The sequence below is a fragment of the Manis pentadactyla genome, chromosome 11 (genome assembly GCF_030020395.1).
Source record: "Manis pentadactyla isolate mManPen7 chromosome 11, mManPen7.hap1, whole genome shotgun sequence".
Classification (NCBI taxonomy): domain Eukaryota; kingdom Metazoa; phylum Chordata; class Mammalia; order Pholidota; family Manidae; genus Manis; species Manis pentadactyla.
Window position 1 is genome coordinate 36,419,949 of NC_080029.1, and position 21,868 is coordinate 36,441,816.

The 21,868-nt window shown below is 50.9% G+C and overlaps 1 protein-coding gene across 2 annotated transcripts in view; it reads left to right on the top strand.

The window, feature by feature from the left end:
- SPTB (spectrin beta, erythrocytic) overlaps positions 1-21,868 on the top strand; it is a 106,543-nt gene that overhangs the window by 64,040 nt on the left and 20,635 nt on the right. For both annotated transcript variants that reach the window (XM_036906051.2, XM_036906052.2), the window contains 19 exons: positions 276-449; positions 1,470-1,561; positions 1,933-2,013; positions 2,248-2,363; positions 2,812-2,924; positions 3,722-3,909; positions 5,520-5,637; positions 6,283-6,441; positions 7,334-7,636; positions 8,366-8,516; positions 9,110-9,980; positions 11,021-11,158; positions 13,805-14,561; positions 15,012-15,214; positions 15,325-15,415; positions 16,659-16,805; positions 18,014-18,274; positions 18,657-18,863; positions 19,305-19,394. In XM_036906051.2, coding sequence (XP_036761946.2) covers positions 276-449; positions 1,470-1,561; positions 1,933-2,013; positions 2,248-2,363; positions 2,812-2,924; positions 3,722-3,909; positions 5,520-5,637; positions 6,283-6,441; positions 7,334-7,636; positions 8,366-8,516; positions 9,110-9,980; positions 11,021-11,158; positions 13,805-14,561; positions 15,012-15,214; positions 15,325-15,415; positions 16,659-16,805; positions 18,014-18,274; positions 18,657-18,863; positions 19,305-19,394 — 4,260 coding nt within the window. The remainder of the gene's footprint in view (positions 1-275; positions 450-1,469; positions 1,562-1,932; positions 2,014-2,247; positions 2,364-2,811; positions 2,925-3,721; positions 3,910-5,519; positions 5,638-6,282; positions 6,442-7,333; positions 7,637-8,365; positions 8,517-9,109; positions 9,981-11,020; positions 11,159-13,804; positions 14,562-15,011; positions 15,215-15,324; positions 15,416-16,658; positions 16,806-18,013; positions 18,275-18,656; positions 18,864-19,304; positions 19,395-21,868) is intronic.

Here is a 21,868-nt window from a genome sequence, read left to right on the forward strand (position 1 = left end):
GCTTTGTGTTTAAATGCCTTTGGCAACCCTCCCCGCCCCTCGCCACAAGGCTTTATTGAGACGCAGGTACAGAGCTCTCAGTGCTCAAGGGAGGGAACCTCTGAACTTTGCTGCAAGGATGGGGTTGTAAAGTATCAAGAAGTGAGTGTGGGAGCTAGAGTTTAGCCAGGAGGGTAGAGGGCAGATGCTGGTGACCGAACTGGTCTAGACGGCAGCCACTTCTGGGGTGACCATGATGTCCCTCCATGCCCACGGGGACCGATGCTGTTCCTCAGCCAAAGCCCACCAAGGGGAAGATGCGTATCCACTGCCTAGAGAATGTGGACAAGGCCCTGCAGTTCCTCAGGGAGCAGCGTGTGCACCTGGAGAACATGGGCTCCCATGACATCGTGGATGGCAACCACCGCCTGGTCCTGGGCCTCATCTGGACCATCATCCTCCGCTTCCAGGTAGGTTCCCAGGGGGCACAGAGAGCCAAGGGAGCCTCTCTAGGCTGCACAGTCTTGTAAGGGCTTGGTAATCTTATAGAATGGTGAATAAAGTGTGAGTGTTCATGCATATTGTGGGAGACTGGAACCCTGTCCTGGGGGACAGTGCTTCTAGGAAGGCATGACCATCCTCTGCTTTGCCAAATCACTGAAGCACAGGGCGAGCTGTTCAGTCAATGGTGTAGTCTTCTGAGAGAGAAGGTAAAAATTAGTAGATCTGGAAGATCTGCTTTTGTCTCCTTACCTACCTTGCATATGTGTTAAAAAAAGTCTTTATTTATTTTTAAATAGTTGGATTCAGAAATTGCAAAAACAGTATAGATGATCTACTTTTATGTTTTTCTATCAGAAATTTCTCTCCCCACCCTGAAATTCAAGGCCCACTATTTGTAAGGAAATTTAGGAAGCTCAAGGGAAGAAAAGCAGGGCCTTTTACCTGCTGGGGGACAGAAAGAACCTAGTCAGAGAAGGGAAAGACAGGGAAGAGGAACACAGCACACAACTTGCAGGTGGAGGACCTCATCGACATGGTTTGGGGTGTCCGATCTCATTCTCCATGGGGGCACATGATTAAACAGTGCTAGCAGCAGAATTAGAGGGAATGAAAAGGCAAGAGGAGCTACCAATGCAAATATACCTTCCGGGGCTCCTGTTAAGCCACGGCCTTGCACAGCATCGCACCGCCCAAGGCAGAAGCAAGGCCTCTGGTTTATCTCGGCACCCTGTTAGAGTCATCAGGCCAGAGCTGTCTCCTCTGACAGGAGAAAGCCATTGCTCTGCAGCCCCCTGACTGAGGCAGGGAAACAGGCCCCTGGGACCCAGGGCCTCAGGCTGTGGTGTGGCTGCAGGGCTGGCAACCAGCTGGATGAGAGAGGAGGATTCTCCACTGTGAAGCAGTGTGGGAGGGAGCTTCCCCTGAAGAGCAGGAGGACAGCAAGCCAGATGCAGATCTAATCCCCCCTCTTGTTCCTGCACCCCCAGATTCAGGACATCATTGTCGAAACTCAGGAAGGCCATGAGACACGCTCTGCCAAGGATGCATTGCTCTTATGGTGCCAGATGAAGACGGCAGGGTACGTCCTGGGAAGCAGCTGCTACCACACTTCCCCCTACCCGCCGCTCCCCCGACCACTGCCATTGCCAGGGGACATGGATGTCATCACCCAGAACCATAGCCACTGTGGCATAACTGACGCCAAGTCTATCCTGATTTTTTGAGGCCTGGGATGCAGGATTTCTTTCCAGAGTGGTCTGGGTCAGACTGTGGGGCCTGTTGGGCATGGGGTCTCTTGGCCCACCTTTTGGAGGAGCCTCTTTGTGTTGAAGGGGCTGGAGCAGGGACAGGTCCATTCATCTCCTGGTGTATTGACCCCTTGGTTCATATATTTGTTTGGGGTCTCAAAAGAATCTATTTCTTAAATCTTCTTGTCTCTCTTGGATGCAGCTACCCCCATGTCAATGTCACCAACTTTACCTCCAGCTGGAAGGATGGCCTGGCCTTTAATGCCCTGATACACAAGCACCGGTAAGAGGGAGGGGGCAGGGTTGTAGGAACGCATGTTAATGTCCCTGCTTCCCTTAGATTCCAGACACACCCCCTGCCCTCTGCCCCACGTGCAGGGGCTCACAGCTGCTCCCTCCTCTGCTTCTGTCTCCTCCTTTCAGTCTACCTGCTGGGCTACCTCCCTGCCTCTGCCCAGTGTCTTTGCTTGTGGGATGCTGTGGCCGTCCCCTTTTAGCAGTCTCACTTCATCCCCAGGCCCGACCTGATTGACTTTAATAAGCTGAAGGACTCCAATGCCCGACACAACCTGGAGCACGCATTCAACGTGGCTGAGCGTCAGCTGGGCATCATCCCACTCCTTGACCCCGAAGGTAAGCCAGCACCCATTCCAGCCCTTCACTGCTGGGGTGGGTGTGGCCTCGTGCTGTGGGGAGCACCAGACTGACAGGGCGCATGGAGGAGTCTAGAGAGGTGCTGGGAGAGCCATGGGTACAGTGCAAGGATGGTGGCCGGGCCAGGGCTCTGCTCTGGGCCTGCTCTTCAGATCCAGGTTGGTTCCCAACACTTCACCCAGCCGACTGGGCACCCACCCTAGCCTTTGGATCCTTCTTTTCCCTTCTTTCATAGTTTGAAGTCTGAATATGGGTTTCATCCTCTCACTAAAATTGCAGACCCATCACTCTTGCATTCTCACCCTGCTGTTTGTCACTTGGTATTTGTAGTTGAAGTTTCTGCTGGAGGAACAGGGAGGTAAATCCCATGAGCCTGACATTTCCAGCTTCCAGTTTGGTCCTGAGAGTTCACCTTTCCCCCTTGCAGATGTCTTCACAGAAAACCCAGATGAGAAATCCATTATTACCTACGTGGTGGCGTTTTACCACTACTTCTCCAAGATGAAGGTGCTGGCAGTGGAGGGCAAGCGCGTCGGCAAGGTACCAAGCTGTTTTCACCTTGTTGGTGACACTCAGGCCCTGCCTGAGATGTTCTCTTCCCATCCTAAGAGTTTTGTGTCTGGTCTGGGCTCAGCTGCATGGGGCTTGCGGAACACAGCCAACCAACTTTCTCTGATGCCATTGCCAACTGAATGGCTACCAAGCTGAATTCCAAAGTAGTTTGATGGTCTGTCCTGAAAAATGTCAGAGCCTGCAACTCTGAGCCCATCTCCCACCCACAAACCCATGTCTCATGAACATTCCCACAGCAACAAGATGGGCTTTCATTTGTTAGTTTATTGTGGTTTCTGGCCTCTCAGGCACCTACAGTATATCAGGAACCCATCCTCTATACAGACCCTCATGCAAGATACCTTTTCCCTGCTGGGTCCTTAGCTCCCCAAGGGTAAGGACCATTTCTTATTCAATCTTTGTGTGCCTGGTGTTCAGCAAAGATAGTGCCTAGATGCCCTCAGTTCCTAATACACATTTTTAAATAAGACCTTGGCCTCTCTAGTGGCTGGTGTCCTGGCACAGTGAGCTTACCAACCTTTTATAGGATTAGAGGAAGAGGGGAGCTGACCCTGAGCCCTAGCAGAGCCAGCTCCCTCCTGATGTTGCCAGTATACTTCCAGTCCACTTCTGCTTTAGCACCAGTCTTGGGTGTGAGAGAATAAACCCAACATAGAATACTCCAGAGCTTGAGCGGGGAGGACCACTCAGTTGTGGTCCTCATTGTTGGCCTCCTTGACATCATTGCTCTTCCGATGAGGGTGAGTGAAAAGGTGATTCCCTAGGTAATTGACCATGCCATTGAGACCGAGAAGATGATTGAGAAGTACAGTGGGCTGGCCTCGGACCTGCTTATCTGGATCGAGCAGACCATCACTGTCCTGAACAGCCGCAACTTTGCCAACTCCCTGATGGGCGTCCAGCAACAACTGCAGGCCTTCAGCACCTACCGCACTGTGGAGAAGCCACCCAAGTAAGGGCCCTGGCACTCAGGAGGGTGGGCAGCAGTGACTGAAAAATTGTCAGAAGGTAGGACCAGGCTCTGGGCCTTGAGAAGAATATCCAGGAGGCATATCCTAGAAGCTAGAGCGCTTCACATCTGTCACCTGCTTCATCCCCTCCTTCTCCCTGTTCCCAAGCCTTCAGCCTAGGGGAAATGGACATAGATGAGGAATCCCCAGCTCTGAGCTAGAGAAAGTGCTTTCCCAGGTCCCTGAGGGGGAGCAGGAGTAAAATCTCAGGTTTCTGAATCTCTTCAAAGAGCCTGTGCTGGAAGGTTCTCTCATCTGTGCACTGAGCTGCTGGTTTGTTGCGGTGGTAACATCTGTATGTTCAACCAAGCTCTCTGAGTGGAGCCTTGCTGATCATTAGGTTCTACTTCTTTTTCCCCCCATCTGTCATTATTCATCAGCACAACATTTAGCCTGCCTCTTGGGATCTCTGCCTCACCCCAGTGTGTGCAGGACCTGTGTTCATGTGCACGCACATACGCACACACACAAACAACTGTGTGTGCACAAGCACATACATGCATATACATAAAAACATTCACATACAAGCACAGGGGCATTCCAGCTTATCTAGCTCTCCTGAAACAGATTTCTAGCTCATTGGTGTTCCCCTCTGTCTTGTTCTTCTCCCTTTCATCTCCCACACTCTTCATTCATGCTCTCAAACAGTGAAAGGTGGGACAGACTCTAGAGTGTACTATAAACAAATATCTGATTTCTGGTCTGACGCTAACCCATTTTTAAAGTCCTAAATTCACTACAGGTAACATCCCCTGTGAGTCTACCAAGCACTGCAAATAGGGGTGATATTTCATGGCTGTACAGATGGTGATTGGGGCCACAGCCCTCTCGAAGTGCCTGTGAGCCGTCTGTTCTATTAAACTGGCTTCAAGATGGGGACCCTGCTGACAGCTGCTACTCAACTGCTACATGGAGGATGCAGAAGTGTGAAAGTACCCAGTTACCTGGAGACTGGACCTCAGTTCTAGACATCCCTCCTGCTCCAATTCTCATCTCCTATACCTGAGATCTCCCAAAACCCACCCTTTCTTTCCCCCTCTGAAGCATCCAGCCTTTAGGACTTGTCAGGAGAGCTGGCTCATTAGTAGTCAGGTGAAAGTTGCTTTCAGGGCAATATGTTCTTTTGTGGATTGTGTTTCTTCTAAGGTTTTACTGACTCAATAAAAACCTAAGTAAAAACCAGAAGTCTTCATCATGTGCAAAACAAGGAAGAGTTTCTTTGAGTCAATTGGTAAAATTTGGTACCTATAGGAATTACCAGAATACTCCAGTTAGCCATTCCCCTGTGGAAGCAAGTGGTAAGCAAACAGTGTTTACTGTTGAGTTTTCTCTGATTTGCATCATAAAGACTCAGCTCTTATTAGCTCTCAGTTGGTGAATATGCTAGGTGTCTCAACAGGTAAGTAAACCTGTAGATCCTCTTTACTTTTTGTTTTTAAGGGAAATAGGCTTTTCTATCCAAGCTTCAAGATTCCGGTTCCCTGTTGGCTTAAGCAAAAACCTAGCTATGAGAATGTCAACACTAATCTCCATACCTCTCTTTTCTTTACAGGTTTCAGGAGAAGGGGAATCTGGAAGTCCTGCTTTTTACCATCCAGTCCCAGATGAGAGCCAACAATCAGAAAGTGTACACACCGCATGATGGGAAACTAGTTTCTGACATCAACCGGGTACAGCAGTGTTTTCAATTACATGTTGCCAGCAGGCTGATTGAGTTCCTGATAAAGATGCAGGACTGGGCACAGAACAGAGTTAAACCAAGTCACTTTCTGTGGTGTTATCAACTACACATGCTGGCTATTTGGGGGTGCTATCTGAGCCTACTTCTAAGATACCAAACTCTCCCCACTGTCCATCAGTTCAACATCCTGTTCAAATCCTGACAGTCCATCTTTGGGGCCTTTTTATTACATAGTCTCTATAGAACCTTGAATTTCCTTGAGGATGGAATATTAACTACTTATAACAGAAAGAAAGTTTTCTGATATTTCAGAGGTTTGGAGTCTTAACACCACTTCAAAGTTCTAATAGAATGAAGGTAGTCATTTAGTCAGTAAGAACTTACGGAGTTCCCACAGAGGCGAATAACATTATATTAGACCAAGAGTCTGAAGCATGTTTAGGGGGGAAGAGAGATGGAAGATCCTGACCAGTGGCGTCCTAATCTTTGGTATGAATGCCAACAGGCTGTTACTGAACTTTAATCTAGGTTCTACCTAGATTCCTGAAATTGCTCAGTGTTGGGTGAAAGAGATGGACTCACCAAACCCATGTTTCTCTTGTGTTCCAAGAATCCTCCTCTGTATCTTGTGCAGGCCTGGGAAAGCTTGGAGGAAGCCGAATATCAGCGGGAGCTGGCTCTGAGAAATGAGCTCATTCGGCAGGAGAAACTGGAGCAGTTGGCCCACCGCTTTGACAGGAAGGCTGCAATGAGAGAGACATGGCTCAATGAAAACCAGCGCCTCGTGGCCCAGGTAAGGGGGGATGCACTGGTGAGAGCAGGGGAGGGGAAGTTCTCCAGAGCCCCCAGCAGTCAGCTGCCTCTGGGTGGCAGTGGAATGAGCCTCTCCACAGGCCTGGCAGCCCTGCTCCCTGTAACTAGGTGGATCAAGATTCCCATCTGAGAAAGAACTCTCCAGAGTTCATTAAGCTTCATTTTTAGGGAAGAGCCTCACAGTCCCAAAATGGCCCCCAAAGTTGTCTTTTGTGAGCCAGTAGCATCAACTAAAGCCAGGGTTTGAGTGGGCTTTAAGCAATGGTCCTCCAGGGACATGACAGAAACAGAGTGCACCTCGTGTATGTCAGCCTGCCATTTGGACTCCTGCCTCTAGAAGCGTGTCATATTTCACTAGCTAAAAATTGACCCCAGGGCTGATTCTCCATGAGAGCATCTGTTCCTTCCCACTTGGAGCTTGGAATCAAGTTAAATATCCAGAAGGGGGAAAGCAAGTATTCTGAGAGAACGGGAGGGTGTGTGTGCACCCTGGACAGCATGGAGGCAGGCCATCTGTGTACAGCTGCACGGTTCACATGAAAAGCAGGGCCTTCCCACCCCAAATCAGGCAGGCCCATTCAGGGCAGGGTGGTGAGTGCCAGCAGGCCGCAAAAGGGCTCTGTGAGTAACATACGTACAGCATACCCACACATACGGTGAGTAAAATCATGAGCTGCTTTTAAAGGCTCTTGTGAGACATTTAGTCTCTAGAACTTGGCTCTGATAAGACTGGCTGGAAAAGACAGCAGAACTAACTCCTTGGGAATAGGCTTCCCACTCAGCAGTTGTTCTGAAGGGACCTGGTTTCCCTGTGTGTGGGGACGAGCCCAGGAGAGCCTGACTGAGCTGCATGCTTTTCTCCTGGGGGACAGGATAATTTTGGGCATGACCTGGCAGCTGTGGAGGCAGCCAAGAAGAAGCACGAGGCCATTGAGACTGACACGGCTGCCTACGAGGAGCGCGTGAGGGCCCTGGAGGACCTGGCCCAGGAGCTGGAGCAGGAGGACTACCACGACCAGAAGCGTATCATGGCCCGTAAGGACAACATCCTACGCCTATGGAGCTATCTGCAGGAGCTGCTGAGGTCCCGCCGCCAGAGGCTCGAAATGACCCTAGAACTGCAAAAGCTCTTCCAGGACATGCTGCACAGCATCGACTGGATGGATGAGATCAAGGTGTGCCCCGGGGCTGCCCATCCCCCACACCTAGCACCCCGCCTGGGCCTCAGTGCTGGCCCTGCAGTTAGGGTATGCCTCCTTACATGCCTCCCAGCCCATCATGTCCCTGAGTCACAATGGAGTGGCAGTAGAGTGTCTGGCTGCATCTGCCTGTTGACTGCTTGGCTCACTCTGGTCCAGACAAGTTACCAGTCCAAGTCTACGGTATCTCCAGTAATCAAGAAATCCTGTGTTCATAGTAGCTTAGCCTACAACCCACAGGGGCTAGAAGAGACAGATGCTAATCAGGAGCCTGCAGAGTCAGGCTCTAAGTAATCGCAATTTAACTCTGGTTAGAATCCAGATCTCCCAGCACAGGGGCAACCAAGAAGTCTGAATCTCCTCTCCCTCCACCACAGCGGGTCTCACCTGAGGAGGCACAGCAGACTGATCATGGCATGGAGCTTTTTAAAAATACATATGCCCAGACCCCAAACCTCAAGACAGATGCAGGAGACGGTGTGGGGATTTGAGCTTCTGTAAGATATTCCCTGAGTGAGTCTTGCGGCCCCTCCCATAGGCATTACTGCTCTATAGCTTCTTCCAGGGTGAGCAGAGCCATTTTCTGGCAGCTGCTGATTTGCGCCGGCCCAGATACCATGGACACTCCCTTTGGAGGGGTCTCTTCTAATGTGCAGGTCCCTTCACTTCTCCTTGTTCCCTCTATCCTATCTGTCCTCTCTGCAGGCTCACCTCTTGTCAGCCGAGTTTGGGAAGCACTTATTGGAGGTCGAAGACTTGCTACAGAAGCACAAGCTGATGGAGGCTGACATCGCCATCCAAGGGGACAAAGTGAAAGCCATCACCACAGCCACGCTGCAGTTCACTGAAGAGAAAGGTGAGGCCTTGGAGGGCTCCCTGTTGAGATCTCTGGAGCCAGAGCACCATCCTCTAGCTCAGCACTCCAGCCCCCCAGCTTGGATAAATCTCCAAGCTTTAGAATTCTGCTCCTTCCATCAACTAATGGTGCAAGAAAGAAGCTTAAGGGATAGCAAAACCCTCCAGCAAGCAGGCAACTGCTTTGGTAATCTGTAGCCAGGCGGTGTCTGTAAGCATCATCCATCTTTCATTCTCTCTGCTAATTCAAGTTATGGCAGAGACAATTCAGGTTTCTAGCTTTGGGTCTTAAATAAGAGTCCCTGCTGCATCCTTGGGGTATCATCTTGAAATGTGTGTCTGGGCTTTTTAAAAATAATTCCACATTGTGTATTTCTACTGAGAGATGAGCCGACTTATTCCTGAAGTTTCAGTGGGAACAGATTAGAATGTGGCCTGCTCCCTGAGCACCTGGGGACCCCCTGAATCCAATCCCAAGGTCCCAGTGAGATGGCAAGCTCTGTATCATGTGCTTCTAGCCCAGCAGCTGATCTGGAGCTTGCCCACAAACAAAGCCCTTACCCCTTTTGTCCTCCCTCCTCCCATTCCTCCCAGGGTACCAGCCTTGTGACCCCCAGGTTATCCAGGACCGTGTCAGCCACCTGGAGCAGTGCTTCGAGGAGTTGAGCAACATGGCAGCTGGGCGGAAGGCACAGCTGGAGCAATCCAAGAGGCTCTGGAAGTTCTTCTGGGAGATGGATGAGGCCGAGAGCTGGATCAAGGAGAAGGAACAGATCTATTCCTCCCTGGACTATGGCAAGGACCTGACCAGCGTACTCATCTTGCAACGCAAGCACAAGGCCTTTGAGGATGAGCTCCGTGGGCTGGACGCCCACCTGGAGAAGATCTTTGAGGAGGCTGATGGCATGGTTGCACGGAAGCAGTTTAGGCACCCGCAGATCAAGGCCCGGAGGGAGGAGGTGTCCACCCAGTGGAACCAGCTGAAGGAGCTGGCTGCCTTCCGCAAGAAGAACCTCCAGGATGCTGAGAACTTCTTCCAGTTCCAGGGTGATGCAGATGACCTGAAGGCTTGGCTGAAAGATGCCAACCGGCTGCTCTCAGGCGAAGACATAACGCAGGGTGAAGGGGCCATACGGGCCCTGGAGAAGAAGCACAGGGACTTCCTAGAGGAACTGGAGGCCAGCTGCCGAGTGATGGAGCATCTGGAAGAGCAGGCCCAGAGCTTCCCCCAAGAGTTTCGGGATTCCCCAGATGTGACGAATCGGCTGCAGGCCCTCCGGGAGCTCTACCAGCAGGTGGTGGCCCAGGCCAACCTGCGTCGGCAGAGACTGCAGGACATCCTGGACCTGTACACGGTATTTGGGGAGACAGACGCCTGTAAACTGTGGATGGATGAGAAGGAGAAGTGGCTGGACAAGATGGAAATGCCAGACACGCTGGAGGACCTGGAGGTCGTGCAGCACAGGTCAGAGCCAGGCCTTCTCTTCCACCACCCCCTGCCCCACGGCCTGCGTTCTGCCTCCACTTAGTGTGGAACAGCCTCGAGTTCAGCAAAGATCTCTTCTGGAGGCTATGGGACCAGAGTCACAGGTTCTAATCTGCCTCTGTGGCTTTAAGGACTTGACCCTATGGGGCCTTCCTCAAAATAAGCAAAGCGAATCTTTCTGGTCCAGTTACTTGATTACTTTTCACTGCAGCAGTGTTTGTTCAAATGACTTATATATGGAGCCCCTGATATATAACACCGAGGAAAGGAGAGCTGTTTGGTGATGGGGGAGGTGAGAGGCTTGAGCCACAGAACCCCGAGGAGCTACAGGGACCAGTTTGTAAACCACTGGCCTGCGAGGCCATGGCCAGTATTCCAGTTCCAGCAGCACTCTGGCATGGGGAAGTGTGCCCCAAGTCTGTGTCCCTCCAGCATCCCAAGTACAAATTGAGGTAGTTGAGGAGCAGGAGAAATCACTCCCTGGAGTAGAGGACATGGTCCCATGCTGATGCTGAAGGAACCTGGGCCCTTATCCGAGAGGGGTCAGCTTTCATAGCCACAGAATGCCCCTTCCCTCAGCAGCTCGTCCTTCTCTACCCAGGGATGGAGCCTCTGACTGAGGAGGGAAGTCCTTCAGGCCAAGGTGTCAAGGCAGTGGAATTATGGCCCACGAGCAGCAGCTGGGGCAGTGGAGGCATGGCAGGTGGACTCGGTGGCAGTTAACCCCCCACACCTCTTTTTGCCCCCCTGTGCCTCTTTGTTGAGTCAGTGGCCTATGTACTAGTAAGTAACCATCTCTTTCCTAGCCTAGTCCAAGTAATGCTCAACCATAAAATTGGACCCATGAATCAGGACATAGGGTGTGTCACCATGTCTTTCTTCTTTCTCCCCCTTTACCTGGTCAAACATATTTAGGAGGTGGAAAGAGAAAGCAAGAGCTACATTTCTGGAGACAGGGTGGTAGGCAATGAAGTGGCTGCCGATGCCTTACCAATCCTCATTTTCTCTGTCCATATCAGGTTTGAAATCCTGGACGAGGACATGGAGACTTTGAAGATGCAGATTGATGGTGTGAATGCTGCAGCCAACAGCCTGGTAGAGAATGGCCACCCTCGTAGTGGAGAAGTGGTGCAGTGCCAGGAAGGCCTGAATTCCAGGTGGGGTGTGGGTAGGGCTGGGAGCATCATATCTGGGCACCCGGCACAACCCTGGGATGTAGCCCCAAAATTAGCACACGTGCCGTGCCCTGCCAGGTTGTACCCTCAGAATACCTGTCTTTCTCAGCCAGTCTCCCTCTGACCCTGGAACTGTAGCAGCAGGGAGGAGGGACCTGTGTGGTGACTGGTCCAGGAGGGACAGAGATGTGTTCTCCCCCCTGTGTGGTGTGGGGGTGGGGGTCCTGTGTGATGGAGGGGGTATTCTGAGTGCACCCGTAGTTAGAATCAGGCCATATGGTCCTCATGCCACATTTCCCTGCGCATTCTTAGGCAGGGAAAATTGTGTCCGGAGAGCTCTTAAGCACTGTCCATAAAAGCTCCTGCCTGTGCCAAACTGCAGTATTAGTAATGAGGCTGGCTTGAATGAAGAAGAGAATTAACAGGAAGCCTTGAGCACATTTCTTGGCCAGAACAAAGAACAGGCCCCAAGGAGCCGTTGGAGATGGGTGCTTTCAGTACTGGGCCTAATTGCCCAGGAGTTCCTCGAGGATCTCTGAGGACAGTCCTGTGACCCTGTTTGTTACCCTGGGCCCTGCACACACAGTGCCCTTGTTCACCACCTTTCCATCACCCGAGTCCCTTTCCCTACATGGTGCCTGAGCCTTGCTTTGCCTGAGGCCATCTAATAGTGGGGTTAGGGAAGGCTCAACTGTAAAGGAAAGGGGCCAAGCACAGTGGAGACTCTGGCGGGCTCCTAAGGAGAGGCCAGGGCTGACTGGGATGCTTGGAGTCACTAGAATGGGGCTGATTGTCTCAGCTTCCAAAGATGGAGATTCCTCTGTAATATGAAGTTTATGCAGAGAAGGAGGGTATTTCTTTGCTCTTCTTCAGGCTTGAAAGTAATGAGGGTGTTAAGTGTGTATGTGTGCGTGTGTGTGGGCGAGTGTGTGCATGTATGAGACAGACTGGAAGAACTTGTCTGCTATATATCTGTTGCCTTAATGAGCTATCATCAGAGAAAGATCTAAGCCAAGCACCATCCTAAGTGAAATACATCAAGGTTCTTCCATCCTTAGGTGAGAGAAAACCTGAGACATGAAATGGCAAGATGGTTTTCCATTAAATCTGAGAGTTAAAGACACCTGAGAAATCTTCCAGTGTAGCCATGTACCCCAGACAGCCTGCGTCGTACACAAACACTTCCAGGGATGGGGAGCTCACCCCCTCATGGTACAACAGTCCCATTTTAGGGCAACTCCTTTTGAATAGAAAGTTTGATCTCATATTGAGTGGAAATCTGCCTTGAAATGTATGTACATTGGTTCTGGATCTGCACTTTAGAGGGATCAAAACCTATTCTGATTGTTTGTCCATGTGATAGCTCTTCACATATTTTTTCGACCAACCGTCATTCTTTACCTCTACCACAGCCCTGCCCCGACTCCCCTGCTGTTCTCTCGGCCAGAGTGCCTTCTCCTCCAACTACACGTTTCAAATCCTGCCCATCCTTCAGGCCAGTCAAGGCTCCTCTCCTTCCCAGTTCCCAAGATGAAACACTATCTTTCCGTCCATCTGCCTAGTGCCCCAACCCCCAACCCCCAGGGGGTGGGGATACAAAGGTAACCCAGATACTCAGGGGCCTGCCCTTAAAGAGATCCCTCCTCCCTTGGGGGCGCTGGAGATCTCTTCCTTGAGCTACGGCTTAGCTGACCACCTCAAACCCGCCGCCATCACTTCCATCGCTCCTCACAGCTCCCTCCGTCCTCTCTGCTTGATAGGTAACATTGTACTTTATGCTGTAGCTATTTTATGAGCTTGTCTTAATTCCTCTCTAAATCATGTATTCCACAGGGCAAAGTCTGGCTAAGAATGTGTTCTCCCAAAGGCTGACATGATGTTTATACCTTGTAGCTTTCAAGAAAGATGGACTCAAAAAGCAAATGAACATTCAACATACTCTCATGTGATTATATATAACAGTGATCAGAATGAGTAAATCTAGGTCCAGGCGAAGTGTCCCTGGCTGCCTGGGCCCAGGCTGATGGGAGCTGCAGACCAGCCTTTAGCCCCCAGGACATCTGCCAGTTTCATTCCAGCACTGCACTTGAAGGATAAGATTGTTATTCATTTCATTTATAATCCCAGCTTTTCCCATCCCCCCTTCCTCTTCCTGTTCCACCTCTTCACCAGGCCTCTTTTCCTTCAGAACCAAAGTAATTTTCATAGGCCCTGGGCACTTAGAAGTAGTCTTAGGCATTTGCTTGGTTCCTCTAGGGCAGCTGGAGCCCTATGGCCTGAAGCTTTTTTGACGTTGATAATGTGGGCTTTTTAATTATTTTCAGCATTTCAAAAAATCTGGGGAAATTCAACTATATGCAGAGCCTAACTAAATGTCACATTCCTTTACTTATGGTAGGATCACATCACTGCTCGCCTCCTGCTGATGGAAAGATTTGACTGGCAGTTATATTGTTTTGAGTAAAATTGGATAAATGAATTTTACTCACTGCAGTTTGTTGGGTAGATGGTTTTCGGCATGCCAGGTTAATGGGGAGAGACTCTGGTGGGAAATCTGGGAAGGGATGCAGTGTGGGAAGTGTTTAGGAAGAGGGTGTCTCTGTCCCCCAACCGTGTCCTCTATGGCAGGTGGCAGGCATTCCAGACCATTGTGTCAGACCGACGGCAGAAAGTGAACTCGGCCCTCCGGATGCACAACTTCTGCGTGGACTGTGAGGAGATTAGCAAGTGGATCGTGGACAAGACAGAAGTAGTGAAATCCACAAAGGACCTGGGCCAGGATCTGGCAGGCATCATCGCCATCCAGCGGAAGCTGTCAGGGTTGGAGCGTGATGTGGACACCATCAAGTCCCGTGTGGGTGACCTGGCATGTGAGTCACAGTGGCTGATGGAGTCACACCCTGAGCAGAGGGAGGACATTGGCCGGCGGCAGGTGTATGTGGAGGACCTGTGGAAGGAACTGCAGCAAGCGCTGGAGGACCAGGAGGTCTCACTGGGTAAAGCCAGCCAGTTGCAGGAATTCCTGCGGGAACTGGATGACTTCCAGGCTTGGCTGTCCAAGGCCCAGAAGGCCGTGGCCTCTGAGCACATGCCTGAGTCCCTCCCAGAAGCTGAAGAGCTCCAAACGCAGCATAAAAACATTGAGAAAGAGATTGAAGGGCACCAAAAATCCTACCAGCATGTCAAGGAATCTGGAGAGAAGGTGATCCATGGCCAGACAGACCCAGAGTATCAGCTGCTGGGCCAGCGGCTGGAGGGCCTGGATACTGGTTGGGATGCCCTACAGCGGATGTGGGAGAGCCGCAGCCACTCCCTTGCCCAGTGCCTTGAATTCCAGAAGTTCCAGAGAGATGCCAAGCAGGCTGAAGCCATCCTCAGCAACCAGGTAGGGAGAGGCAGTCAGGGCTGGGGGTATGGAGTCTCTCAGGGCAGCAGCACTAGGGAATCTACAGATGTGCTACAGGGCACAGGAACCAAATTACACTTTCCTTGGACTCTAGCCACTAATTGGGGGTGAAATCCTTTTTTTTCCATATCAAAAGCCTTTTCCAGCCCTGTGCCTCAAAGTATGCATTGTTCTTGGGTCAGTGAGAGGCTAGAGAAGTGAATTTTCTCCCGAGCAGGTACTCCTCCATGTGGCTTTAGGCACACACTGTCCACTGGGTGCCCCTGCAGTGAGGGTGGGGGCCGAGGCCTGAGGACCCTCTTCCTTGCACAACTCCAGGGGGCACCATCATGCTGTAGCCTGTATGACTGCACATGGCACTCCTTCCTGGCAGGTACCCTCACCCCTCCACAGCTTGTCTTCATGCCTTGTGGAAACTTGCTTCAACAGGAATATACTCTGGCTCACTGGGAGCTTCCAAACTCCCTAGAAGCTGCAAATGCTGGCATGCAGAAATTTGAGGATTTCTGTGAATCTATGGAGAACACCCAGGATAAGGTCTTGAGTCCTATGGACTCTGGAAGCAGGCTGGTAGCTGAGGAAAGCTTCTACTCAGACAAGATCAAGGAGAAGGTGCAGCTGATTGCGGACAGGTACTCTCGGCCCCCAGGGTCAGGGGGCTGGAGCCGGGAGGGGCTGCTGCTGCTGTGTGAGGGCTGCAGGCTCAGCACTGTTGCCGCTGTGGCTCTGGCTTCTCTTGCAGGCATGAGAGTAACAAGATGAAGGCCAAGGAGGTTGCGGTTCTTCTGAAGAACAACCTAGAACTCCAGCAGTTCCTCCAGAACTGCCAGGAGGTGAGTCACCGGCAAGGTGGGCCACTGTACAAGAGATTCCTTTCTAGGGACAAAGTGCCCTAGGGAATGTCCAGAGGGACTCTTTCTAACTCAGGAATCTGGGATTCCATGGGTAGGGAACTCTGAATATTTGATAGCTTATGTCATCCTCTAGAATCTTTAGTTCTACAATTCTTTTTCTTTATTTATTTCTTTGGAATCTTTTAAAAGTCATCTTTAAATTTGCCAAGTCTGGGACAGGGTTTCTCAAAGAAGGGCCTGAGGACTGTCTATGTTAGAGTTGCTCAAGGCCTGGGTCCAGCTTCCAGAGCATGTGACCTGTGCATTTACATGAGGCCCTATGCTTAGAAGGGCCCCATACTCGGTTTAATGCTTTGCTGTTGCCATCTTGAAATTCTAAATAATTTTGAGTGTTTCCATTTTGCACTGCAAATTATGGAGCCAGTCCTGGCCCTAGTTAAATGCAGGTTCCTGAGCCCAAGTGGGGCCCAGATGAATCAGAATTTTAAGGGGTGAGAGAGAGCAGCGTTTTCAACAAGCTTCCCAATTGAAGACCTGCTGGCCCAGAAGGTCCCTGCTTAGCCTGGAGCGAGCTGTCTAAGGAAGGCCTTTGACCTGCATGCCAGGTCCCTCCATGAACAGTACTTCCATGTGGAATGGGGCTTTCTTGGGCTTCTTTCTTGCTCCCATCCTCATACCCCTTTCCTCTCAGCCCTTAATGACTGTTTTCATCTACTTCTGCCCTAGGTACAGACCAGGCTTGTATGGCACCAGGACCTCCTGGAAATATTAGATGCTCATCACACTTCTTCCCTCATTGTTAATTATAGGCTCTGCCCTTGGCATCTTCCTCAGATAACATTTTCTCTGTGTTTATTAATGATTTCTCACTCTATGGCCAAAAGGTAGATTTATCTGTCCATCTGGGAAGCACTCAGGGATTCCTGCAATAGGCCAGGCCCTGTCCTAGGTCCTGGAAATATGGAGAGAAGCATAAATATGCCTGGTGTGCCACAGCACACACTCTAGTGGGAAAGACACACCAGGGCCCATGTTTTAGCCCTGAAACAACTTCCTGTACTGGAAGTTAGGGATCCAGAATTGGAGAGTATTACTCTGCTGTGTTCATACCTCCTCCCCTTGGTCTTCTCCTGCAGCTAGAGGCAGGCAGCAGGTCCTGCCCTGAGCCCCTGGCCAAGAAAGTACACTCAGGGACCACTGGACCCATTCTTTCTGCCCACAGCTCAGTCTCTGGATCAATGACAAGCTGCTGACACCTCAGGATGTCTCCTATGATGACGTGCGAAACCTTCACAACAAATGGCAGAAGCACCGGGAATTTATGGCAGAGCTCGCTTCTCATCAAGTGCAGCTAGAGATCATTGATGCAGTAAGTAAATCAAGAGGTGCAGGGCTCTCTGCTCAGATGTGCTCACCTGAATGGGGCTTCAGACAGAGCATAGACACCGTCTTGAAGCTTGTTGGGCGAAATAGAACTTGGGAATGAAAAAACTTCTCTAAATAGTAGTTAAGCCTTCATAACTCCTGGCATATCTAGTCTTGTTAAGCCTGGTCAGAACTGGTGTCTTCTGGGTCCCCTGAATTTGAAGACAGTCAGGACACTGAGGACACCCACGTTAGAGCTTTGGCATCCAGTGTCAGGACAGCAGTTATCTCTGTTCACCTTCCATTAGCCTCACCAGGGCCCCAGCAGTGTCCTGCCCACGTGCAGCAGAGTGGTCCAGGGGACCACTGACCCTCATTGGTGGTGGGCAGAACCACCAAGGAGCCGTCATTCACACTCCTTGGAGATTGAGAACCAAGAGTCCCCTCTAAACAAGCTCGCCCAGGGGCCCAAGTCAAAGTGTGGCTAGAGTCAAATCCTCCTCATGTGGTCATCCAGGAAGAGGCAGGCTTATGGTCCATACAGGGCTGTGTCCATAGTGGTAAGGGTGCAGGCTCTGAGCTGGACTGTCTGACTCTTTAACTTCTCTATGCCTCAGTTTCTCCATCTGTGAAAGGAGGATAATAACAGCACCCACCAAGGGTACTGTTACATTAAAGCATTAGAATAGTATTTGGCAATTATTGGGCACTCAATAAATATTAACTTTACTAGCAGCGTGTATTCCTAGGCCCGGGTCAGATCATACTGTACCACCCAAAGAAGGTACATCTATGCAGGCGAAACCAGATGAGACAAACTCAGTAACTAAAAGACATCACCAAAGGTTAGCACACAGCCTCTGGGAAGACAAGAGCGGCTGGAACTTAGGGATGTTTCTATCCTGGTTGCACCTGGATGAATCTTAAATCTTTTTTTTAATAAAAAAAAAATTTTAGTACAACCTGACCCTTGTCTACAGCTCCCCATAGTACAATCTGAGTCATTTGCCCCAAACATGGCCCTTCCTGTCCCTCCTTTTACTGCAAATAACTCTAGGGGTGTATAGTCTTTTAGTTGAGTCTCTCCCAAGTTCTAGGCAGATTCTTTGCCTTACTGACCTCTGGTTGGTTAACCTCTGACAGCCACATGGAGCAGGGCTGCTCCAAGGCTGACCAGCCTCAAAGGGTGAACTCTCCTCCCTCCCCACACAGGAAGGAAAGCAGCTGATGGAGGAGAAGCCCCAGTTCAAAGACCAGGTATCCCAGAAGCTGGAAGCCTTGCACCAGCTCTGGAATGAGCTTCAGACCACCACACAGGAAAAGGCCCAACACCTCTCAGCTGCCTGGAACTCCTACCTGCGCTCGCAGATCCATGCTGACCTCAGTAAGTGGATCAGTGCCATGGAGGACCAGCTGCAGTCGGACCCAGGAAAGGACCTGACCAGTGTCAACCGGATGTTGGCTAAGCTGAAGGCATGTGAGCGGGTTGTAGACTGGGAATGTTGTGATAGGGGAGATCTTGGGGAGCATATCTGGAACCTTAAAGTAAGTATTCCTTCTGTTCCTCTTAGCTGGGCTGGCCTTTATCATACAAACATGTCCCCTGGTTCATAACCTATCTCCTACCCCTTTGCGGTGGGTAAGAATGGGATCCAGTTGGTTAATGAAAGCATGCAGGAGAAGTATAGGACAGGCATCTGGGGGGAAAGAAAGAAGAGTGGGGTCATCCAAGGAGACTTCCTGGGGGAGGCTGGGCTCAAACTGAGCTTTTAGGGCAGGTGGGACATGAATGATGAAGAGGACAAGGGGCTGCTGGGTGCCACGGCTGGTGCCAACACCATCCCTTGCATCCCAGCGCGTGGAGGACCAAGTGAATGTGCGGAAGGAGGAGCTGGGGGAGCTGTTTGCCGAGGCGCCCTCCCAGAGAGAGGAGGTGGGAGATGCAGATTTGAACATGGAGAAGAGGTTCCTGGACCTCCTGGAGCCCCTGGGGAGGAGGAAGAAGCAGCTGGAATCATCCAGAGACAAGCTGCAGATCAGCCGGGACTTAGAGGATGAGACGGTGAGTGGGCCACAGCCCTCAACCACCCAACAGCTGAGCCAGCTGCTGCCATCCAGATGACTGGCAGTCACCCAGGGAAATACTTGGTAGCACACGTCTGGCCATCCTACCCCCTTATCTCATAGGCTTGTTGTGTTGATTGCATTAAATATAAAAGTAAAGCCAGTGGTTTTTGAATAGGAACTCACTCATGGACTTTAGGGCCCTACAGACTTATGTTCAAGGTCCAGCTATGTTACCTTCCCCCATGTGACCAGGAGCAAGTTATTTGGAACCTCAGTTCAAAATACCAAAATGTCCCCATCTATAAATGGAGACAAAACTGTGATGGAGTACTGGGACAAACGAGGGAGACATGGCAGGCAAGGCTCTGGCCCACAGTGAGTACTCAGGAAAGGGTGGCCGTGAGTGTCATCAGCTGTCCCCTTCTGGTTTCTGCAGCTCTGGGTGGAGGAGAGGCTGCCTCTGGCCCAGTCGGATGACTACGGCACTAACCTGCAAACTGTGCAGCTGTTCATGAAGAAGAACCAGGTGAGTCTTGCCTCATCGGGTCAATCCCCCCTGCCTGCTCCCTGCTCCTGCCCCTGCCCTGCCCTGCCCTGACCTATACAAGGCCAACAACAGCAGATAATTGCTCCTGTTGGTAGCTCTGCAGTTCCCAGATCCCATGAAAAGAGTAGCTTTGGTGATGGCAGAGAGAATGCTGGGACAAACCCAGGTGGGGGAGAAGCCAGGTGCTTTGGGATTTAAGGCCACTCAGACCCATCAGGGCACAGGTGAGTGCAGGATCCAGAGGCCCTGGGGTGTAATGTGCATTACAGCTTCTGTATCCCACGGCCTTCCTGAGAGGAGGCCAAGAGCTCCTGGTTTCTCTCCCAGCATTGCCTTGCCCCTCTTCCAGGGCTGAGCTCAGACCATTAGGTGTCCTCTGGGTAAGTAGGCCCCATTTCTCTGGACACTTGAGGGTACTTGGGCTCAAACCCCACTAAGAAGCCACTAAACTTGGACTTGGAGCCTTTGAAGCCAACGTCCATTTGCTGTTTTGCTCTCTCTGAGGCCTAATTGGTAACTTCCGTGGACCTGGTCAGAACCCTGGAAGTGAGCATTGCCACACTTCCTCTTGTATCTTCCAAACAGGCCAGCTGCATGGGGTTGGGCTGCCTCCATGTCTGGCCGGAGGCTGACTGCAGACCCTGACTCTGGGTAGAGAGTCCCTCCTCCTGCCTGGTCCACTCTCTGGGTCAGGAAGTGGGGCAGCCACAGCCATGAGCAAGGAGAGCCTCGGAATGTACCCCAAAGAAGAGCAGTGTACCCTAGAATGCCAGTTGGTCTTGCAGTCCCTTGGGGAAGGAAGGAAGGTCATGGCACACAGTACTTCCTTCCCCAAAGTAGCAGCAGCTGACATCTGTTCATAGAGCCTGTGCATTGGCCTGAATTATATTCAAAGAGGTTTCTTAAAAGTTCCTTTAGGCCATTTGCTTCCAGTTGACAGGATCTAGTCACAGAAGCTCCAGTAGCCACATGCAGGGAGTCGGTCTAGAAGGTAGTAGGTGGGGGTTCTGTTAACATTACAACCTTCAGTCAAAGGAAGGAGGCTGGTAGAAGACAGTATCCTTGGGGCCCCAGCGTCCTCAACTAAAGTGAGCCAACTTCAGTCCTTCCAGTACTGGAGACTTTCAACTCTGTCTAGCCTCAGTAAGTGTTATTGCCGAAAGATTTTTGACTCCTATGACTGACGGTTGTTATTGCAGGAAAAGGGCAAGACAAATATGGGTGGGGTTTCCCTAACCAAGAAGCGAAAGATAATCTCTTGAGAGAGCCTGGCTGCTGTAGCAAAGACTATTCTAGGCTAGCCCAGCTAAAGCTTAACTCGCATTTAGTCATGCACTCAATTGCAATGGTTCACAAACTTCAGTGGGCATCAGACTCACCCAGAGGGCTTGTTCACCAGGCTGCATCCCAGATCTACTGAATCTCAGCCTATGGGAGTTGAGCCTGATAATTCATATTTCCCTCAAGACCCTAGGTGAGGCTGATGCTGATGGTCTGGGACCCTACTTTGAGAACCACTAATGGCTACCCATTGCAACTTGACTAGGTCCTGCAGGGTGCCACATAAATGCTTCTCAACGCTGCCTGGATGTTAGAATCACCTGGGGGATCTTTTAAACGTACAAATGCCCAGGTGCCACCTCTGATCAATTAATTAGGATCTCTGGCAATGGGCCCCTGCAGATTCTTCAATGTGCAGCCATGGTTAGGACCACTCTCCTGCCCAGCCTGGCTCCTGGCTCTCTCTAAACCTCCTCTCCCATCACTCTGGGCCTCCTTCACAGCCTCCTAGTTTTTCTGGGCCTCTCTCTGGCCTTTAGACAGTCCAGGCTTACTTACACCCCAGGAACTTCGTGCCTGCTCTTCCCTCTCCCCAGCAGCGCTCACGCCCCAGATCCCATGTGGCTGCCTCCTTCTCATCACTCAGGTCTCACTCAGATGTCTCCCCAGAAAGGCCCTTCCCCATTCCCCAGCAAAGGTGACCATCATACCTCAGCAGACATTCTTTATCTCGTTGGTGTGTTTTCCTCACAGCGCCCATTATCTACATTTATTCATTTATTGACAGGTTTACCATCTGTTTCCTCGGTAACAGTGTAAGCTCTATGAGGGCAGGGGTTTTGCTTATCTTATTCCTGCTTGTCCTAGAATATAGACAGGGTCCAGCACCTAGGAAATTACTTAAATATGTGGCAAATGAGTGAAATCAGGAAAGAGTACACCATAAGCATGCTGCACAGGGGTATAAAGAGAACAAAGCATCCCAGCAAGTCAGGTGACTTGTGCTAATTGCTAGTTCTATATACTGTGAATGCTGACAGTCACTATACTGCCCACTCGTACTGCTCTTGCCCCCGCCCTCCAGATGGTTTAAAAGCCATGGAGAAATTTTGGAAAGGTTGTGAGGAGCCAAGAGCCCACCTGCAAGAAGCAACAGGGCTCAGGCCTCTAGG